The 22,729-nt window shown below is 32.4% G+C and overlaps 2 protein-coding genes across 2 annotated transcripts; one reads left to right on the top strand and one right to left on the bottom strand.

Annotated features, from left to right (window-relative positions):
* Positions 1-3,391: 3,391 nt before the first annotated feature.
* LOC114263812 (uncharacterized) lies at positions 3,392-6,521 on the top strand. The gene is made up of 2 exons (XM_028204396.2): positions 3,392-3,570; positions 5,817-6,521. The coding sequence occupies exon 2, from the start codon at positions 5,878-5,880 to the stop codon at positions 6,298-6,300; it is 423 nt and encodes a 140-aa protein (XP_028060197.2). The 5' UTR covers positions 3,392-3,570; positions 5,817-5,877; the 3' UTR covers positions 6,301-6,521.
* A 3,587-nt stretch (positions 6,522-10,108) lies between these two features.
* Positions 10,109-15,353, bottom strand: LOC114263813 (zinc finger CCCH domain-containing protein 46). The gene is made up of 10 exons (XM_082895105.1): positions 15,084-15,353; positions 14,704-14,923; positions 13,815-13,897; positions 13,590-13,685; positions 12,900-13,002; positions 12,241-12,365; positions 11,971-12,068; positions 11,667-11,892; positions 10,913-10,985; positions 10,109-10,657 (listed from the first exon to the last, which is right to left on the bottom strand). Exons 1-10 carry the CDS (start codon positions 15,125-15,127, stop codon positions 10,619-10,621), a joined length of 1,107 nt encoding a protein of 368 aa, XP_082751231.1. The 5' UTR covers positions 15,128-15,353; the 3' UTR covers positions 10,109-10,618.
* Between the last annotated feature and the right edge of the window lie 7,376 nt (positions 15,354-22,729).

Here is a 22,729-nt window from a genome sequence, read left to right on the forward strand (position 1 = left end):
ATTAAAATAAGTTGGTCGGAGTGTCTATGATGAAAGTCCTGAAAACCGTGCGTGTACATGGGTGTAAATCCCGCGGACGAAATTTATATAAAATGGCTACGTTTACATGGGTCCCGTTTTACGGTTTCCTCCACACGAAATTTCCGAGAAAGGTTGGATTTGCTTTGGAATTTCCTAAGTATGATTCACTGCCCCGTTTTCTATTGTAAAGGACATGATTGATAATTGTAATATTAATCAGGTATCATATGATCATGAGAAAGAATAAATGAAATACTTTGGCACGAGTATTGCATATGCATTCACCTTATACATTTGTCAAAATCCATATGTTGTGTTGGATTATTTCTACTGGGCTTTGGCTCACCCTATATGGGAAAAACATTTTAAGGTGCTCGTGATATGCCTCCGCCAATGTAATAGCTTGGGAGGACTTGGAGCAAGAGCTTCATTTTTGTTTAATTGTGTATTTGTTTTGTACAAGCCAAGGGCCATTAAATGTACTAGATTTAAATCTATTTTGTTGTAACCAAGTAATGGTTTGGAAAGTTGTAAGCCTTTAGGGCTTTCTCTTATAATTGTTTTACATTTTCATCATGTAATATATGCTATAGATTCAAGGTTAGACTTGTGAATATATATCCGCATATGTTGCACTTTTGTACAAGAAACTAAAAGTTAATGAAAAATAATTATTTCATCTTATGTTGTTGTTCAATTAATATTGTAGACTGGTTATTGTATTTATTTCGGAGCGTCACAGAATTGTTTTTTCATATTAAACTTTTAGCAAAAATATTTTTTTTGGTATAATCTTATTAGCTATTTTAATTTATTTTGTTTTTATTGGCTATTTTAGCCAAAAAAAGCCTCTCAACTCAAGTTCCCACACACCCAAAAAGTTTTAGGGTTAAGAGAAACGGAGTGCCATAAAACCAAAAACACCTAAAATTAAGGAGGAATTTCATATTAGTGATAATTTTGAATAATAATAATAATAAATATATGTAAAATTTTATAAATACTGATAATTAAAATCATAAATTTCTGAGGGCCTCTATAACGCCTTTCGACAAGAGTTTAGGTCGCCTCATTTTCCCATATTCTAGTTCTTTTGAGGGTGCCTTCAGCTTGGACCAAGATAGCACTCATAGGGAAGCTCAATCTTATATCAATGCAAGAAGCACATTGACAGACATTTAGTAAAACTTTTAGTAGAATATCTGAGATCTCTAACATTACTCATAAACAAAATACATTCTTTACCGTTCCAGTGAAGTTCATAGGTGGTGGTGGCATTTGGGGAATACTACCCAAAAACGTTGGCTGAGCTTGGCCTGCCACTTGCTTGATTGTTCACACCAACCATACTTGCCGTCAAATTGGCAACTTCAATTTCTTTTTCTTCTAATTAGACGCTCAAGTTTTTTTAACTGGAATGGGTCCAATTCAATCTGTATTTGGATCTAGCAATTAGCTGATTAAGATCAACTGCCTCTACAATTGATTGTTCTTAATCTCAATCCTATAGGAATCTTGGTCTTGATAAAACCGAATGAATATATAATAATAATTTTATAGAATTACCCTTGAATAGTAATTTCTCCCAAAACCAATCCAAGGTTGGACCATAAAGTAATGAAATATGTTATATATATAATCTTATTTTTTATCTCAATTTTTTCACTTTAAAATATAAATGAGTGAGTTTCATATATATATATATATATATGAATGTAAATTGAGAAAAAAAAAAGGTAAGAATTGAAATTATCTATAACATTACTAATTGATTTAGGATTTCAATTCCCATTTGTTCTAAGGGCCATATCACAACTTATGTTGAATAAATATTGGTCTTGTTTGGAAAGACGGTTGGAGGCTACTAAAATAGTTAATAAAAAATAAAATAGATTAAAATATTAATAAAATAAAATGTCACATTTAAATTATAATTATTTCATTTTTTTTTTCATAATCATTAAATTAATTATAAAAAAAAGCCAACTAACTTTCCAAACATAACTTTTTTAACCAAGTTATAATAGTCAAAAAAAAAAAAATTAAAAAACCAACTAAAATAACTAATATGTAACTAGTAAAAAATTAGTTAAAAAAATAAAAATAAAAACTAGATTTGATCAAACAAACCCTAATAAAGATTGTAAGCTCGCCTCCCAAAATTTGAATGGACTATGTGGGTGTTTGATGTAGCTTAAAAATAACTCATTTTAACTTTTAGCTTCATTTACGTTGAAATTGTGTGTTTGGTGTAACTTATAAGGTAGGAACTTATAACTTATTACAACTTAAATATGAGAAAAAAAAGTTGATTTCAAAAAGCATCTCAAGGAGTGTTTTTCAAATTTAAATTACACGGATAGCTAAAATTGGAAAAATTAAAATACTTAAATGACCTCTGTCATTACAAAATATTACCATTAAACCATGTATATAAACTCCAATTCTACTCTCTCTCTCCTCATTTTATGTTTGAGAGGTTCCATTTATTTTCAGATGTAGAATTGAGCAAATTGATAGTGAAAGAATTAATAATCAAGGGATTGTTAGTGAGGGGATTGATAGTGAGGGGATTAAGTAAAATTGTGTTTGTTTTTATGATGGTTATTAATGTAGGAATTGTTAAATTATTTTTGTCTAAAATAAATATAAAATAATAAAACAAACAAAAAAATACAAAAACATTAAATATTAAACATTAATGTTTTAAAAAAAAATACCCAACATGTAAAAAAATTTAAAAAAATAAAAATAAAATAAAAAATTTCCAAGAAAAAATAAAACAAATAAAATAATAATTTTTACTTAACAAAAAATACAAAAGATTAAATATTAATGTTAAAAAAAATACCCAACATGTAAAAAATAAAATAAAAAATAAATAAAAATAAAAAAAATTTAGTCCGCCGGATTATTTTTCTAATACGAAGTTCTGGAGATCCATCCGAATTCTCTTAGGCCCCGTTTGTTTTGGGATTAAATAGATAGCAGGGGATTAGAATGGAAGTGGTGTTATTTAGTGTTGTATTTGTTTGTAGAGTTTGGGAGGGGATTAGAATGGAGGAGGTGATATAGATGGAGGTTGAAAGGGGGATTGAGATGGAAGAGGTGGAGATAGTATTAGAAAAATAGTAAGGGAATTAGAAATTTTTTTCTTTTTTATTTTTTATATATTGAAATTTTTTTTTAAACATTAATGTTTAATTTTTTATATTTTTTATTTATTTTATTATTTTATATAAAAATAATTAAATAATTTCTACATTAACAATTATCATAAAAAATAAACACAATTTCATTTAATTCTCTCGCTGTCAATCTCCTCTCATCTTTCAAAACAACACAATATTAAAGTACACCTCACTCCTAATCCCAATCCCCCTCTCACTGTTCAAACAAACGGGGCCAGAGAGCTCTAGAGAGAACCACAGAGCTCTCACGTTTTTGCCCAGATCAAACCTCAACCTGCGATGATCCAAAGCCGATCGGAGGCACCATTATCTCCGACGAAATCTGGACGACTAAACTTCACCCCATCTCCGATGAACTGTAAGTTTTGATCTTCTTTTTGTGCACAAGCAATTATATATATATATATATGTGTGTGTGTGTGTGTGTATGTTTACAGTATGGAAAAAAAAAATTTGTTTAGGGTTTTTTTTACTTAATGAAATCCTAGACTTACTAATTTGTCGATTTAAGTTATGATTTATAAAATTAGGGAATACCATTTGAGTTTTAAGATTTTGTTTTTTTGATTTACTATCAGTTATATATATATATATATATATGTTTACACTATGAAAAAAGAAAATTGTTTAGGGTTTTTTTTAAGAATAATGCTTGGGACCCTTTTTGGGGTCACCCCTCACCCGTCCTTTGCCACGTGGCGGGTGGTGATTGGGGGAGCAAGGAAAAAAAAGAAAAAGAAAAAAAAAAAGGTAACCAATGAGAGAGAGGGGGTCAAAGGGGTGGGGGAAAAGGGGATGAATCATTACTGTTTTTTTAATTGTTTTCTTTTTCAATGAAACCCTAAACTTACTAATTTGTGGATTTAAGTTATGATTTATGAAATTAGGGAAAACCATTTGAGTTTTAAGATTTTATTTTTTTCATTTACAACCAGTTATATATATATATATATGCTTACACTATGAAAAAAGAAAATTGTTTAGGGTTTTTTTAATTGTTTTCTTTTTCAATGAAACCCTAAACTTACTAATTTGTGGATTTAAGTCATGACTTATGAAATTAGGGAAAACCATTTGAGTTTTAAGATTTTATTTTTTTTCATTTACAACCAGTTATATATATATATATATATATATATATATGTTTACACTATGAAAAATAAATGTTTAGGGTTTTTTTAATTGTTCTCTTTTTCAATGAAACCCTAAACTTACTAATTTGTGGTTTTAAGTTATGATGATGTAGTTATTGTTTTTTTTTTAAAAGCAAAATATAAAAATGAAAATGATAAAGTGAGCCCAATCACAAATAGCCAATGTGGGTGGATAGCTAGAGGGGGGGTGTCCACTTGTTGATAATGAATCGATTGTTTTTAGATCTCGCTTATGACTTTCAGCTGTTGAATCGATTGTCTGGTAGTTTTTCCTAGTTATGCTCTGTTGCAATTTTGTTTACTGATTTTGGGTGTATGATTTTTCTTAAAATAGACCTATTAAATCCAATATATTTTCTTTAAGAATTTATTTGGGAAAGAGTAGTGATCATTAATTCTGAGCTTTATTGTTTGCCTCATGTTGATATATGATATTCAAGGTTTAGGTCATCCCCATCTTCAGTTGCCTGCAAGTGCTTTACTTGTGTTGCTTCTGTCATTTCATTTCACACTAGTAGTTGGGTACTTCAACTTGTTTTCTATACGTGGTCTAGAATAGATGGATAAAAGCACATTGGTCTGCATTACTCTGTTCATGACCTCATGTATGAGGATTGATGTTTGTTTGTTTGCTGGGAATTACTGCTGGTTTGGTGCTTGTTTAGGCATCTGCTTGGTTTCTCACCTTACAAATATTGCTACTAGTTTACTGCTTGTTTGTTTTTCTTGTTTAGTTCTCATATGTATATATGATTTTCCATTAATAAAGTATTCCTTTTTCATGAAAGCAATCAAGGTAACTTTTCAACACAATCAATGTTAACAATCAAGGTTACTTTTCAACACAATCAAGATTTTCCATCAATAAAGTATCCCTGTTTAGTGATTTCAATTTCCTTAAATTTACTAAATTTTGTACGAATCTTATATTCTTATGCAATCAATGATATGTCCATCAACTTGAATATTATTTTTCTTGATAGAATGAGTACCCAAGTGGAATCACAACCCCAAAATAAGAAGAACAAGGGCAAATCCTCCCAAGTACCAGCTGTCAAGGCTCATTGGGATGGAAAAGCAAATTAAAATTTCATTAAGCTTTGTGTTGAGCAAGTCAGGGCTGGACACAGACATGGTACGTACTTAGATAGAATTGGGTGGGAAAAAAGTGACAACTAAGTTTCAAATTATGACTAGAAAAGCTTACAGTAGATTGCAAATAAAAATCATTGGGATATCTTGAAAAAAGATTGGCTTTTATGGAATAATCTCTTACGGGGTGAGTCAGGCTTAGGCCGCGATACATTGACTAGAGCTATCATTGCATCTGAAGAGTGGTGGACAAAAAAATTGGAGGTCGGTATCTAAGTAAATTAATATTCTTTCTTAAAGTTCTAACATTTTTTTTTTTTATGTAAACCATAATTTTTCTTTCTATATTGTTCCAAAGGTATCCTGATGGTGCAAAATTTCGGCGTGCCCCCTTGCAATTTATCGAAGACCTAGACATAATGTTTTCAGGTGCAGCTGCTACAGGGGAATGGGTATACACCCCTAGTTCAGGAGTTATGCCTAGTGCTGGTGATACTCAGGAGGAATTTCATACCCCATTTGAGGGTGAGTTTGATGATGATAATGGTGCTGATTTGGAGATTCTTCATCTTACTGAATTAAACAGAAAGCGTCCATCCAACGAGCGTTTATCGAACAAGGGAAAGACAAAGAGGCTGTCTGGAGCCAATCTACTTAACAAGACACTTGACCGTATTGTGAATGTGGTTGAGTCATCTTCTATACAGTCAACACAGAACTCCACAAAGTATCCTTCAATTGCAGAATGTTTGGAGAAGTTAGAAAACATACCTGGTGTGACCCCGGAAGATGACATATACGTATGGGCTGCCACATTATTCCTAAAAGACAAGCGTTGGTGAAGTGCGACTGAGGCTTCATGATACTTCCTATTGATGAAGTGTGACTGAGGTTTCTTAAGTTGGAGATTGATATGGAAAAGTCCACCGTATCTGGCTATCATGGATAAACTGATTATTTTAGTATTTGTGCAAGACTTCTTAATGCAGACTTATTATTTGTAGTGATGTAAGACTAATTAATACCTAAAATATTTGTAGTGATGATTCAAGTGTTTTTACTATTTTGTTGTCAATTTGCAAGCAGTGTGTTTATTGCAATGGAGAAGCTAATTTATTGCTTTTTTTAATGCATACTGTTGACTTCTAAGGATGTAAAACAATTACTTTTGCAAGTGTGTCCAATGAATTTCACCTACCAACAATATATTCTTGTTGCAGGAGTTCAATAAATTTTGGCTGTCAACTCCTAAATAATAAATTGTAGTGATGGAATTTTGTATATATAGAAGTGTATTTTCAGGTTTGTATACATGTGATCAACGAGAAAGCAAGTTGTTTGAGCAGATTTTTCTAGCAGGTTTGAGTAGGTTTTTTTTTTTTTTTTTCCTTTCATGTTTTATTTTTGAGCAGTTTTTTTTTTTTTTTTCATATAGTTAACCACAGTCCACAATAAAGAAGGATGAATCAGGTTATGATGAAGACAAGTATGTACAAGTGTCTTAAACACAAACATGCATCACGGAATAAATTGTTATCAATTTATGCTGATAAATAAGCAAAAGGATTGACACCTTCCTCATGAGCAGTTCTACTTTCAGGAGCAATGTCACTAAGAGGAGTTGATGCTTTTAATTCAGGAGCTAGTTTGGAATGTTGTATCATATGCTCCTTTTTTTTTCCATTTTTTTCTTTTCATATACTTGTCTTCATCAGAATCTAATTCATCCTCCTTTTGTGGACTGTGGTTAGATATTTTTTTATTCATGTATTTTTATATATATTAGATTCATTTTTATACATGTTGACAACTAAGTTTTGTGAATAGATATTTTGAATATGAGTAACAATGGTGGTGATAATGAATGGAATGATGATGAGAAGGATGAAGATGATGTTAATACATCACAAACTCAACAAAATAATATGCTTCTAGCAGCAGTGGCAATAGTTGCAATGACATATGCCAAAAATTATTTGATTAAAGAACCATGTGGGACATCTTCTCTATCAGGGTGGCAAAAGATGGTAGAATTACAAGAGGGAAATCAAAAAGGATGTTATGAAAATTTTTGAATGGATAGAAATTTGTTCTACCAATTGTGTGATTTGTTACATTCTAACTATGGCCTTAAAACTGGTAAAAAAGTTGGGATTCAAGAGCAGATGGCAATATTTTTGTATATTGTTGGTGGTGACATTCGAAATAGAAATGTCCAAGAAAGATTTCAACACTCGGGCGAGACAATATCGAAATACTTCCACAAAGTGTTGAAAGCTGCTATAATGATGTCTATTGATTGGGTAAGGCCGAAACCAAGTAATGATGTGCATCCATATATAAGAAGAAACTGCAGATACTATCCTCACTTTAAGGTAATAATTACTTACAATTGTGAATTTTGTGTTGCATATTAATGTTGTTAGGATGATTCTAATAATTAATAAAAATATTTTTATGTGTGACACCTAGGTTTTCTGGACTGCTCGAGCGACACTTTTGTCATTCGAGCATAGATCTTCAGCTTCCAGTAGTTTGTCAATTTACAGGCGAGACCACTCGAGCGGTGGAGTTGTCGCTCGAGCATAGAATTCATTGTCCCAATATTTTCACTATAGCTCTACAAAACTTCTGGGACCTCTCATTTTTCGCTCAAGCAGAGGAAGTGTCGCTCGAGAGATCCTTTCGTAATTGTGCTATTCGCTCGAGCAAATGAAGTTGCGCTAGAGCAGTCTGTCGGGACAACAGATTTTAAAAAAGTTGATTCTTACTAATTTTCACACCACTTTTCTTACTCTCTCTCTCTGTCTCTCTCTCTAACCTTATTTTCCTAAAACCCTAGCCCATCCACTCCAGATTTCTCTAATTTCAACCTAAGATCCACCCAAAATTTTTCAAGAAAAATTGAAAGGAGGCTTAGATCAACATTTTTACCGATTGTTTTGTTAGCTCATTAACATTTCAAGTGTGGTTCTCAAGCCTAGCTTCCTATTTCGAGGTAGGGGTGTCTATAACTCGATATATTTTCAATTTGAACGACTTACGTGGTAATTTCATAGTTATTCATGTGGTGTGTATATATATATATATGTATGTATATGTGTATAGATTGCGTTGTTAGTAAATGATTCGGAAATCAGGGGATAATACTTTATGATTGTGGTTATTTATGATGATTATTGTAGTTGATGGTGTAACCTAACCTTCAATTTTTGTAAAAGAGAGAGAACCCCACATTTTCCATAAACCCTAGTTTTGAGATTTGTTCAATAAAGAGGGTTTTTTCTCAATTGGCTTTAAAACACATGAAATTGAATGTATTTACTTAACTTTAAGGTTGGAATGTAAGATTTCAAATTTTTCTTTATATACACCTTGAAGTGGTGAAGGTTCTTAACGAGGTATCCTCCATTATTGATGTGTAAAGTAGTGAATTGTTATGATTAGAAATTATTGTAAAGAAAATTGAAGATTTATAAATTCCTCTTCGAACACTATGATGAAGTGATTGTTGAAAAGCGAAAGGGGGTAAATAGTCTATGAGTCCAGGTAGTGAATTGGGTTGGTTTTTGAGTCCTGCAATGTAATTGGTACTCGCGCGGGGGGAGTCAAGGTGCCTAATTGTCCTATCTGTGCATATCGCAGAACGAATATAGGAAAATGATTTTTGGTGTTCACGAGCCCGTCATTTTTTGAGCCGACAAATGTGGAAGAGAAAATGTTTTTGGGTGCCCATCGCCCTACCATTTTTAGAGCTGGCAAATGTAGAACTATTTTCAGTATGCAAATCTATATCTATGTATGAAAGTTTCGAATATCGTCTCTCACTTGGGACGTCATAGTATGTTTACCACCCAAGGATTTTATGAAGTGATGGAACCATTTCATGCATTGCATTTTTTTACTCACATACATTTACACTTGTATACTACTTCCTTTATGTATTTTCAAATATGTTGCATTGCATGATCATGGGTTATTCAATTGGCTATATAACTTGTTAAATTCATCACCTACTGAGCTTATCCTCACTCCGAAGTTAAGAATTTCAGAAAATGAAGATGACATACCCACTAAATGATGGCATTCATAAGTAAGGACCCTTTTGGAGCTTGATGACATATCTATTGAAGTTTTGTTGGGTTTGACTACGATGATTGTAATTAAATGTTGATTTTGTGTGTTAATGTAGTAAAAGGCATATTTCGGAGGGAAGTCCATTTGGACTTTATTTTTTTTGTATATGTTTCTTGTCTATTGAACTGTTTTGCTTGTCGGGGATGCAATGGAACAATATTGTAACTTTTGGGAAATAGTTCAATGGAAAAGAATGCTATGATCGCTGTCCATTGAGAACTTTTAACCAGCTTTTTGCCCACAAATCCAAGGCACTGTGTCTTGCAATGAGGACCACAAGTACTTTGAGATCTTTTAGAAAGTGGATTATAATCCTCTCTCACAAAAAGTAATGTTTTTAATCAATTTTTAACAAAAATGCTGATTATAACCTTCTTTCCAAAATAGCCCTTTGTCAATTTGTAAACTCTTTTAATATACAATTCTCCTTAACACCAAAATCAATAATTCAAGGACTATAATCAATGATTGGGGGAAAAAGATAAATAATTAATATTATTTATATTCTCAATATGTCGCAACACATGTATTTTAATTATCAAATAGGCAATAAAGTTAGAATACATAATTTGTTGTCTGCTTTGATTGTATGTTTGAAATCAAAACATTCACACACAAGTGAAGAGCAAGCAATTTAACATGTGAACATGAACGAGCACTCGTATATTAGTACAAGTAAAACTGCCAATTAAGGAGATAATTATGCAGAATCAGAGAGATTACTGTGGATCAAGATTACAATCAACATCCCACGACTTTAGAACCATGTTAACATTCAAATCTTATTCCTTCTCACCAACATAATCCAATTACCAAAAGGCACTGGAATTACCTCGGATTGAATTTAATTTATACTCCCAGTGGAATGTCAAAACCAGTCGGCAATCTGCACAACATGGTCACCATCTTCTTTTGAAAATTAACCACCCCCCATGAAGCCGAGGTTAGATTTCTGATGACAGTGATTACCAATCCGAATGTGTTCATATTTCAACCATTTGCATGCCTAATTCTAAAATAACCCTAGAATATGTATTTGTCCGGAGGTGCTTCTTCTGGAATCTGAAAGTAGAAAAAAAAAATATACAATTAATGCATAATGTACGAGTTTCCAAAGCATTAATAGTAATGATTCGAAATGGATCTTGAATAAAACAATGTGCAAACACTTATTATTGCCATGAAGGTTTTTAACTTTCGATTGGATCCATGGGAAAAACTCAAAAAAAGAACTTTTGAAAAATAATAATAATAATAATGCTAAAGGAAAATTAAGCATGAACACTAAATATAAATGTCAAATGAACAGTCTTTTACCTCTCCAGGATTCCATTCCTCTTTCAACCAGATGGCATCATCCACTGCACCATTCTTCCTTGTCATATTATCACTGCAGGATGGGAAAATAACCAAAGGTAATAACAAGCATATAATAAATTGGTCACAGTTTAGAAGAAAAAAATCCTACAAATTATAGATCAGATCTAGGATCGTATCCAAAGAACACTAATACAAAAAATGACAAGGCTAGAGACACCAGAATAAAAAATACAGAGTCAAGGCTGTAAGAAATGAATCAATGGTGCTTGATTATGACAGGATCTGATCCTACATGAATCTAAATGGTGAAAAACTAACTCGAGGTTGACAACCAGTGTAATTTGGGATCCCCAAGTTTTCCCATAGAAAGGGTTCACATCATCTTTTATCATAAAATACAAAAAGATATAACATGCTGCTTTTCATGATCTTAGACTACATGAGCAAAAGGTAGGTTTACATCAATTAAGCCTTATGATGGGATCATTTTCAGCCACATCAAAATTTTGAACCCAATTTAAGGTTGGATCCAGGATGATAATAGTTAGTAAAACAATTTTAATATAAATGGATCTTTAAGTCAGTAAAGCCAAACCCACATAGAGGGAACTAGGGATTGCTGGCTTTCTTCTGGTTTAGTTCTTTAACAGAATACGGATTTTAATTGTTAATATATGTACTTCCAATCCAAAACTTCATAACTGATTTTTTTTTTTTTTTTGGGTTGAGAAAAAAAAATCCAAGAACTTACATTGTGTCCACATTCACAGATAATTGTTCAACTGCAGTAGAGGCAGAGTTTGGCCCATTCGGAAGTATGGATGACTGGAAACTTGCTGAACTTGGAACTTGTGGTGACACTGCCGAAGTAAAAAATGGGTTTCGTTCAGCATTAATGGCACTGTTGCTGAAGCTTGCAACGTTGGAGGCAAAGGAACTTCCAAATGACTGGTTACGAAGTTGACCGCCAAATGAACCTACCACATGACTGAGTTATAGGCAGCGCACAAACATAAAGCATTCTAGTGTGTAACATTATAAGCTTCAAGTCTTACCTGAACTTCCAAATGGCGAGTTGTTGGTTTCAAACACACAAGTAGTCTGACTGGAAATTTTAGTGGAACCAAAAGCATTATTTGTAGGAGTAGCAGGCCTGAAAAATTAACCCAACTAGTTAACAAAATCAAAGGGTAGACTTTGAAACAAGAGTTTGAATAACCCTTGCAACAACATAAGAACACTAAAGCTGCCCTATAAATCAACAGCTTCCATCATTAGCAAGAAGATAGCTAAATATAAATTCAGATGTCAGGAGAAAATCTTGCCTCATTCCAAACCCCATATTAAGTGATGCACCGAGTTGACTGAAACTTGAAACTGAAGGAGGGTTGCTATTTTGAGCAGTCATTGAAGAGACACTTGGAGTGGCCCCAGGAAAAGCAGCAAGACGAGATCAATGATTGGTCAATGAAGAAAGCTATCTATGCAGTAGCTTATTCATCAAAATGTACTGACACATCATTGATACATCTAACAAGTATATAACATTATGAAAAAATAGCTGCAGGAAATTTTAAACAAAAACTAGCACTTTTTATGATGGCCAATACTCTTTTAAAGGCTAAGTGGGGTCTAATACCATTTTTAAAAGGTTAAACCACCAAATCTTACTACTAACACAGCCGCTGGCTGTTAGCATGAGCGGTATATCCACCCATTCCTAAAGGGGGAGGTGCAAGCACACAAGATTGTGTGTCTTGGTATCTACTTTGGTGTAGATACAAAACCAGAAGTTTAAAATTAAAGCTCCAATTTTTCGAATTTCATTTGCATATGAAACTTGGTATCTACTTTGATGTAGCAGAAAGTAATGAATTTTAGAATGCAACATAAGGTCCATTTTGAAGATTGCACCAAATATAATGTTAACGGTAAGTAAGCTGTAATTTATGAAGTATAGTAGTGTCAAATGTGGCATTTCTTATATTCTTACAATTGACTGCAAGCACAATCCACGCTTGGCATCATCATATGCTGCTGCTCTCAACTCTTCGTAGCTAACATCACCAATGATGTCACATGGAGAACTACAAACAAAGTAATTTGATAGTTATGCCGATTGTTATGCTGATGATGACAATAAAGTAGCAGAATACAGTAGACTTGAAAAATGTTTAAGGCGCATCCTTCCAATAAGACGTTTCTTAATAGGTGTTCCGCATCACCTTCCCTTCCCCAAAAAAGGAAAAAATACTGTCCCCAAGTACGATTTGTTCCCCAGTTCTTCTCATCAATTTATGCACAACATTTTCCCAACTAAATTTTCAAACTCTTAGTGGAAGTTTGAAATCCCAACTTTCTCAAAATGCCTGTGAGAAACATTGCTAGTAATATATACCTAAAAACAATGCCCAATTAGTACACATTAATATGTGTTTGAGGGGGGAAAGATTGGATACATACCTAACCTTTGGCATAATGCACAAAGCGGTTGCCCCATGACTTGAATCTATAACCTCAAGGTTATTAGGCCAAGGTTTTACCATTGAACCAATGGTTGCCCCGTGCTAGTAATGTATACCTCTTAAGGAAATTTAGAATTCGAACTCTTAGTATAAGCTGAAATCCCAACTTTCTCAAAATGCCTGTTGGAAACATTGCTAGTAATCTATACCTCTTATTGTGGCCATAACATGTAAGCTTCCAAAGCGGTCTCTCATGCTGAAAATCTTCAACTATTTGCTGTTTGCATGACTCGGGATCTGTGCATCTTCATGTGCAAGAAAATTGTATTTGATCAGGTATTTTGCATCAACCAATGAAGAACATGAAATAAAATATTCAGCAAAGATGTAAAGCTGCAAAAAGAGAAGTAAAAAGCCATTGATCAAGCACTCACTTATGATTAGCTGTCGGAGGCTGATTATCTGGTTGTCGTGACACTTGCGAGCCACCATTACGGGTCCACTTATTTTCAAAAGGCTAATGCACAAGAAAATAATTTCAAGCAACAAGAATATAAACACAAGTCCCTGTAAGTTTTTACACCAAGTTACTCGGCAGAGAAACATGCCATGACTTCACTGACATTATACATAATTACATATTACATCAGAAAATTAAATAAAAAGGGTAAATTACATTGACTCCCCTAGACTGACCTCCCTTTTAATACGGCTAAAGTGACCAAAATTGATACAGATAGTGTGAAAATATAAAAACAAACAAAATAAAGTATATATTTCAGTATAAAAGATGTGACAATATCATTTTCTATTCATATGACTAACAAATTACTGATGAAAAAGGGAGCAAGTGTTATGTGACGTCTATTCCTAATTCGAATAAATGAAATGTAGGGATCCATATCTAAACATATTATCTATTTAGATACACTCGAATAACCCCTTCTCCCTATTCCAGTCAAGTCCGGTATGGAATGAACTTATAATCCTGGAATCGACTCAATCATCAGATTATATATTATAAGTTCATAACCCTAGACCGGTCCCATTTTGGACAGAAAATACCTACTAATTCTTTTATTCCAGTCAGTAAGAGTGATTGTGAACTAAGAAATAAATCCTAGAAGCTAAAAAAGGGCATCCTAAGCAACTGCAATAATTCAAACTTTAAAACTTTAAGGGAGTCCAATGTAATTATGTCAAACTTGTAGGCCTTATTGGTATATTCATCAAACTTCAGGAGAAGTCAGTGTAAATTACCCAAATAAAAATGTAGCAGTTCTAATACATAGCAACATAAATTGAGGGAAACAAAGAAAGAACCTTGAACTGGTTCTGTTTGGATCCAAAATCATTGGGCACTCTTGGCTGAGAGCTGCCGTGAACACCAAATCCAAAAGGATTGGGCTTTTGCTGCTGCTGTTGTGAATTTAAGCGATGAAATGGTGTGGTAGATTGCGCACCATATCCAAAAACATTAGGTTTAGGCTGTTGTTGTTGTTGAGCTACATGAAGAAACTTACACCGATCACCATACTGACAACTGCAAAATAAATAAAATTAAACGAAAAAAGGCATGAATTGATTTTTGAAATTGAAAAGATGAAATACTGTTTGAGTATGAAACCCTAATGCAGTTTCGAAGAAAAAATAGAAAACAACCGAGAAACCATTGAAGAGGAGGGTGAAGATGAATGGCGTACCTTCCACGCTGAAAATTTCTACAGAGTTCTCTCCTCGGAGGCATATTCTTGAAATCTCTCTCTCTCTCTCGCGTTAACTTCTCGGTTCAAATAGCTTTGAATGAGAGATTGCAGAGAAGCAAACTAGTTGAACCTACACTCGGCTTCGATGATCGGGTGATCTGGACAGAGGAAAGACATTTTTTGACAAATTAGATTGGAAGTCCTTGAGGTTTTTCAGTAATACGTTAATCCTCTGTTGTTCTATGATTTACATACGGAAAACACCAGTAGAGTGATTTTTTTTTTTAAGTTTCTTAAAGTGGTCTATTATGTGATTGAGATTTAATATTAAAAAATTGATGTGACTTATCATTAAATCTCAATCACATAATGTATCATTCTAGGAAACTTTAAGAAAAAAAAATTCTAGAAGATCCTTGCTCTACGGAAACACTATTGTTAGTATTCCTTATAATTAAAAAAATGACATAATTTTAATTTTTTTAGTTATAACTAAAAGAAATAAAAAATATTATAACTAAACATAATATGAGACATAACTAAAAAATTCATGAGTTATAACTAAAATAATATCATAACTAAAGAAAAAATTAATCATAATTAACAAGAAAATAACATAATTAAGAGTGCATATTGTACACCCTTTTTTAAGAGGTAAAACTTTCATTTACATATCCTCCCTAAGGTTTGTAGTTAGCTGCGTATAATTTTCTGTGGAATTATAGCACAATAGAACATGGAAAAAAAATTACAAAAATATATAGAATACAAGTTATTCTATGGTGAAGTGCAACTGAAAAGTTGTGACACGTTTGTGTAAAAGGAAAAAGAAAATCTGTCTCACTGAGATGTTATTCTTCTTGATTTTTGCCTCCATTTGTCAAGGGTTACATCAACTAACGAAGTTTGGTTATATAGTTATTTCATTTTTTTTAAAGAAAATTACAAAAATAATCTTAGGATTTGACTCTGAAAATAAAATTATTTTTTAATTTATAAATTTAAATCATAATCTTTTAATTTTTTTTTTCAATCTAAACTACTTGTATATTTTTGTCAAGTAAAATTGATGAAAAATAAATAAATTCTATCTTTTAAAAATATATATATATATATATATATATATATGCCAAATTTACTTTTTATCTATATCACTTTGTCATCTCTCTCAAACTTCAAAACCTTAGCTACTATAATAGAATTGTCAAATTCAAATTGACTAAAGTTCAAGATTTCATCTTTGCAATAAATTTATATATTATGGGATTAACTTTGCCTCATTTTGGTAATTAAAAACTTCAAGGAGTATTTTAATACAGTGAAATTGTCATTTGAATCATTTTATGATATACTAATAACATCATGGTGCGATTTACACATATTTAATGAACTACTGTATTTATTTTTATATATATACAAATGTCATATATTTTTATTTTCTATCTCGATCAACTAATGTTTTTTTTCTTATCTTTTGTCTCTTTTGTATGTCTTTTTTTCTACACAGTATAGTTGTTTTTCTATATTTTCAGATCTCTTTTTCTTATGGTAGAGATAGGATTTCAATGATAGAGAGGTAACGGAGTAGTAGAGAGGTAATGGATTTTCGGTGGTTGTAGGGTGAGGAAGTTGTATAGGGAAAATGTGTGAGTGATTTTTTGACCACACTGCCAACTAAGTACTTAGCTGGAGAGCACTGGCAGAATAAATGGCACCTGGCTGACCTACAACAGAAAGAGAAGACTCCGATGGTGGTTCGTCCACCCGAGGGCACTCCGACGATCAAGTCAGTATATCTCTCATAGATAATCAATAGCTAAACTCATAAGCATGAGCATAAAAGTATACCTTAGACTCATGGAGGTGTCTTTCTTTTATAGCCAATACAATCCTAGTCCCAATAGGAGCCTAGCCCTAATGGACTTAGGATTACTGCTAATCTGGGACTCCTAGTGGGATTAGGATAAACTCTCTAAGAGTCTTATCTTTACCCAAACTGAAGTCTTCTCCCAATCTAGGACTCTTTTTCCATATCCGCTTATCTCGGATTCCGATATCCTCGCAGATAACCTCGGCATCATGACCAGGACACGTGGCACCTCGGCTGATACGTCGGCGTCACCTTGGCCACATGTTGGTGCTCAGAAAATATATCCCCACAACTGCCCCCTAGGTTCTATTACCTTGGCATTCGGAGGTGATGGAACCTATATCGGTACTTTCTAGTATGTCGGCTTAAAATATCGCAGCCGAGATCATTGTTAAGGCCGACATGTCTCTTTAAAGAACAAGAATTCCAAGAACCCGTTCACGCGTATGAGTTGTCATACATAATCTCGGTTTAACTTTAACTTGTAAACTTTTCTTAAGTTTCAACAAGTGTTAAACAATGATCTCGGTTTAACTTCAACTTGTAACTTGTCCACAAATTTCAACAAGTGTTGAACATCATCTCGGTTTAACTTCAACTTGTAAATTGCTACAAATTTCAACAAGTGTTAAACATCATCTCGGTTTAACTTTAACTTGTAAATTGTTACAAATTTCAACAAGTGTTAAACATCATCTCGGCTTAACTTCAACTTGTAAATTGCTACAAATTTCAACAAGTGTTAAACATAACATCGGTTTAACTTCAACTTGTAAATTGCTACAAATTTCAACAAATGTTAAACATCATTTATAACTCTCTGCCCCCTAATATGAACTTATGTTCACATTAAGCTTGTGCACGTGATCTTGTTCGCCGAAGTTGTTTTCAAGCCGAGGTTGTTAGCCTTGATTTCTCTATTGATCTTACTTGGTTTCAACTTGAGTTTGATTCTACCGACATGGCGAGCCTATGTTACTCCAACTTAGTTCAACTCCATTATATGCAAGATTCGACTCTGCCATATAATGAGTCTAAGTTATTCATCATTATCTCAGCCTCGCATCGGCGAGCCGTTTTTCTTCTCGGACTTAAGTGCCGAGATTTTGTCTTCTGGAATCTTGGATCTGCTCACTCAAGTTGAGCTCTTCTCTTCTCGGACCTATTCATCCAGGCCGAGATCATATCTTCTGGAATCTTGGATCTGCTCACTCAGGTTGAGCTCTTCTCTTCTCAGACCTGCTTATTTAGGCCGAGATCTTGTCTTTCGGGATCTGGGGTCAGGGGCCTGAAATCCAGGATCTGCTCACTTAGGCTGAGCTCTTCTATACTTGAATGTCATCTCCTTGGGAGCGCTCATGCCCCCTGCGTCCTTTCTAGAAGGGTCTTCATTCCGTTTATGTCGACAAACTCTCCATCTTCGTTAAACTTGTCGTTTTTAACACGTTGATCTTGTACGGTGATGGCCATCTATTCTCCTTTTTTTCCCACAGACGGCGCCAAATTGTGTGAGTGATTTTCTGACCACACTGCCAACTAAGTACTCAGCTGGAGAGCACTGGCAGAATAGATGGCACATGGCTGACCTGCAACAGAAAGAGAAGACTCCGGTGGTGGTTCGTCCACCCGGGGGCACTCCGATGATCAAGTCAGTATATCTCTCATAGATAATCAATAGCTAAACTCATAAGCTTAAGCATAAAAGCATACCTTAGACCCATGGGGTGCCTCTCTTTTATAGCCAATACAATCCTAGTCCCAATAGGAGCCTAGCCCTAATGGACTTAGGATTACTGCTAATCTGGGACTCCCAGTGGGATTAGGATAAACTCTGTAAGAGTCTTATCTTTACCCAAACTGAAGTCTTCTCCCAATCTAGGACTCTTGTCCCATATCCGCTTATCTCGGATTCCGGTATCCTCGCAGATAACCTCGGCCTAGTCGAGATAACCTCAGCATCATGACCAGGACACGTGACACCTCGACTGACACGTCGGCGTCACCTTGGCCACGTGTTGGTACTCAGAAAATATATCCCCACAGAAAAGATGCAAATTTTGATAAAGAAAGAGCTATGGGAGCTACGGTAGGTGGAAAATTTGTAACGAGAGAAAATAAAGGTTTCAATAGAAAGTAAAAAGGTAGAGTGCGAGTTAATAGTGCCAGAAAGAGTGAAAAGGAAGTGATTTTATAATGAGAAAATTGCTAGTAGTTGATTGAATAGTGGGAGGAAAAAAAAAATATTGAGAACAAGATGAATGGTATAAGAATGAGCAAATAACACAGTGTAACTGTGGTTAAGGTGGTGGGAAAGGATTGGGGAAGGGTTCGTCAGGAGGAATAGTTAGCAATGAATAGGAACAACAAAATTTGGGGGGGGGGAAAAAAGAAGAGAGAAAGCAAAATGGGAAAATAGTAGAGGCATTGCTTTCACCCCTTTTGTAATTTTATTTATTATTACTGTAATTAAAATTTATTCCCTACCCATAAATCAAAATATTTTGCCCTAATTTTTTATTTTATTTTTGTAATTTTGTTATTCTTTTTACATTATTTCAAAAAATCAATTTATTTTCAGTGTTGACGGAGACTCCACGGACCCTAGCCGTGAAACCGTATATATAAAAAATTCTACCATACATGAAAGTGATTTTCATGTATGGTACATAAAAAAATATAGACCATTAGATTTAGATAGAATAACGGGTTGTTTGGAATGTTCTAAATAAGTGCACTTTTTGACTTTTTAGACAAAAAAGTAGAGGAAAAAAAGATGGTTGTTTGGAATAATTTTTTGACTTTTTACGAAAAAATGTGTATTAAAATATTGTATCAAATAGCAGAATTACCATTTTACCCCTACAATATCTAAATGCCTACTGACTTGGATTGTCCAGGAAGCCAGACGGTGAGAAGCAAACATATATAGGAGCAGATTGCCTACAGTCCAAGATCGGACTGGACAATGCTTTTCAGCCCGTGGGGCCTATCACGGGTCCCGTTTTGATAATCGGAACCGGTGAATATGTAGAATTCGTCGAGTATTATATGCTTGTAAAAAATCATATTGATCGAATATCGATAGCTATCTGATCAGATTAGTTTTTTGTCAACTGTTAATTTCTTCACCGTCCAATTTGTTTTTACAAAACTGATTCCGATCAATGTGATTTTTTACAGCATATAGTATTCGACGAGTTATACACATTGAATGGTTCAGATTATCAAAACGGGACCCATGATGGGGCCCCATGAACCGAACAACATTGTCCTGTGTATCATAAGAAGTGCATCCGGCTATCTAATGTGTATCAACATTGCAGATAGCACATCACTTCAATACACTTTTTGACTTGTACTCTTTTTTTTTTTTGTAAATTTAGTTTTTTATATATTTTTTTTTTTGTGAATAGTAATAATTTTTTGACTTTTTTAATAATTTTTTGGCTTTTTATCTTTTTTCATGGATGCCAAAACCAGCCGTAAATGTTAGTTGTTGGATAAATAGATAGTAAAACTAGGTAGAAAAAGTAAAGTGATTTTCCAAAAAGTAGAGTACTTTTACTTAATTTTGAAATTAAAAAAAATAATACTAACTTATTATTTGCTACAAACATACTTACTATTTGCTATTCACTCATTTACTATTTGTTATGAATAAGCTTACTATTTAAAATATTACTTGCTAAATAGGTCACCTTAATTTTTTGAAAATCATGCCTTCTTTTGCATTTTAAATACTAATGACATACTATATTTAATTATTTTTCCTCCATATTTTGTCTTATGATTTGTAAAAAGTAAAATATGATATATAAATATTAAGGGCAAATTACATATACCCCCTCGAGGTTTGACTAAATTACAAATACCCCCTCTGAGGTTTGAAAAATTACAAATTCCCCCCTGAATGTTATATTTGCATAACAAATTAGGGGGTAATTTGTTATGAAATTTAAACCTCAGGGGGTAAATTGTTATGAAAATACAAACCTTAGGAGGCGGGATGTAATTTCTGAAATCTCAGGGGGTATCTGTAATTTAGCCAAACCTCAAGGGAGGTATATGTAATTTGCCCAAATATTAATTTATTAAATTTTTTTAAAATTTACTATTTTTTTTTAAATATTCATTATTTTAATATAAATAAAAAAAATTAAATTGTAAGCTATTTAAACTTATTTTTTAAAAAAAATAATTTAAAATAGTTTTTTTTTTTTTATACCTACACCATCGCAAAAAATCTAATAGAAACTTTTATAAATTCATAATTTTTTTTATTAATTTAGTATCCATAATGAATTTTTTTTTTCTTCATAAAATTAATAAGTTTTTTTCATAATATTTTTTAATATCTAAAATATTGTAAAGTATAAATTAAAAATAAAATAACTTAAAAAGACCTCTCATTTGTCAATATTTATTAATAGTAATAAATGAATAAATCTACAATAATTATTTTCTTTTACATACTACATTGAAAAAATTAATTGCTCAATAAGAGCATAGTTAATTACAAAAATATAGAAAAACTCACAACTCATTTGCATACACAATGCACAAGATTGTGTTTTTTTCTATAATTTTTCACAAAGAATAAATGAAAGAGGATGATTTAGGTAGCGTTTAGTAGAGTTTTAGAATTATGATTTAAGAATAGAGTTGTATTTTGAGTTTGTGAGTTTTAGAATTATAATTTGAAAAGCGAAAATTTGTTTGGTTATGAGTTTTAAAAAGAGTTTTGAATTGAATTTTGAATTTTTAATATGACATATGAAATGAGAAAAATTGCTTGATAATGAGTTTTGAAAAGAGTTTTCAAAAATTAATTGAAAAACTTATAATTCATAACCAAACACACAACTCAAAACTCTATTGAAAACTCATAACCAAACACTTTTTAAAATTCAATTCAAAAAAATAATTTGTCATTTCGGTCTAAAAAAATAATTTTTATATTTAAAAAATATCAAAAACAAATATAATTTTTTTTTCAAATAACAGATGACGATTCGCAATTACAAAACAAAAGAAAAAAAAAGTACTATTCCAGCCAACTGGCCAGTCGATTAACCGGACATCCGAGAGGATGTCTAGGCGGACGACCGGGCAGACCAAAAATTTAAAAATTCTCTGGGTTACTAAACATGTTTTCACAATGTGTTTTAAAATTGATTTGGAACCATGATTTGAAAATGTAAATCAAACATAGCATTAGAATGTAAAAGTAGAATTAGGTTTAGAAAGTTAAACCAAACACAACCATATTTTATAAATTGAAGGCAAACTTTTAGGTAGCGTTTGGTTTGTGTTTAGAATTATAATTTGAGTGTGAAGTTGTATTTTGAGTTTATGAGTTCTTGTATTATGATTTGAAAAAAGAATATTTGTTTGGTTATGAGTTTTAAATTGAATTTTGAATTGAGTGTTGAATTTTTGAAATAAGTTTTGAGTTTGTGAAAAGTTATTTGATTATGAGTTTTGAAAATTTAATTCAAAAACTTATAACTCATAATCAAATACAGAACTTAAAACCCTATGAAAAATTCTATTCGAAACTCGTAACCAAATTCTTTTTAAAATTCAATTCAAAAAAATAATTATTGACAAAAACAATTTTTTTTATTTAAAAATTTTAAAAAGTTTTGAAAATATTTTTTATTTAAAATATTAAATATATATTTTGTTTTTTAAAAATTACTGTGATAAATTAATTTTTATTTGAAATTTTTTTTTTGTTAATTTTAAATAAATGTACAAAAAAATTTGTCAT

Source organism: Camellia sinensis, chromosome 11 (genome assembly GCF_055761805.1).
Source record: "Camellia sinensis isolate YWXY chromosome 11, ASM5576180v1, whole genome shotgun sequence".
Taxonomy (NCBI): Eukaryota; Viridiplantae; Streptophyta; class Magnoliopsida; order Ericales; family Theaceae; genus Camellia; species Camellia sinensis.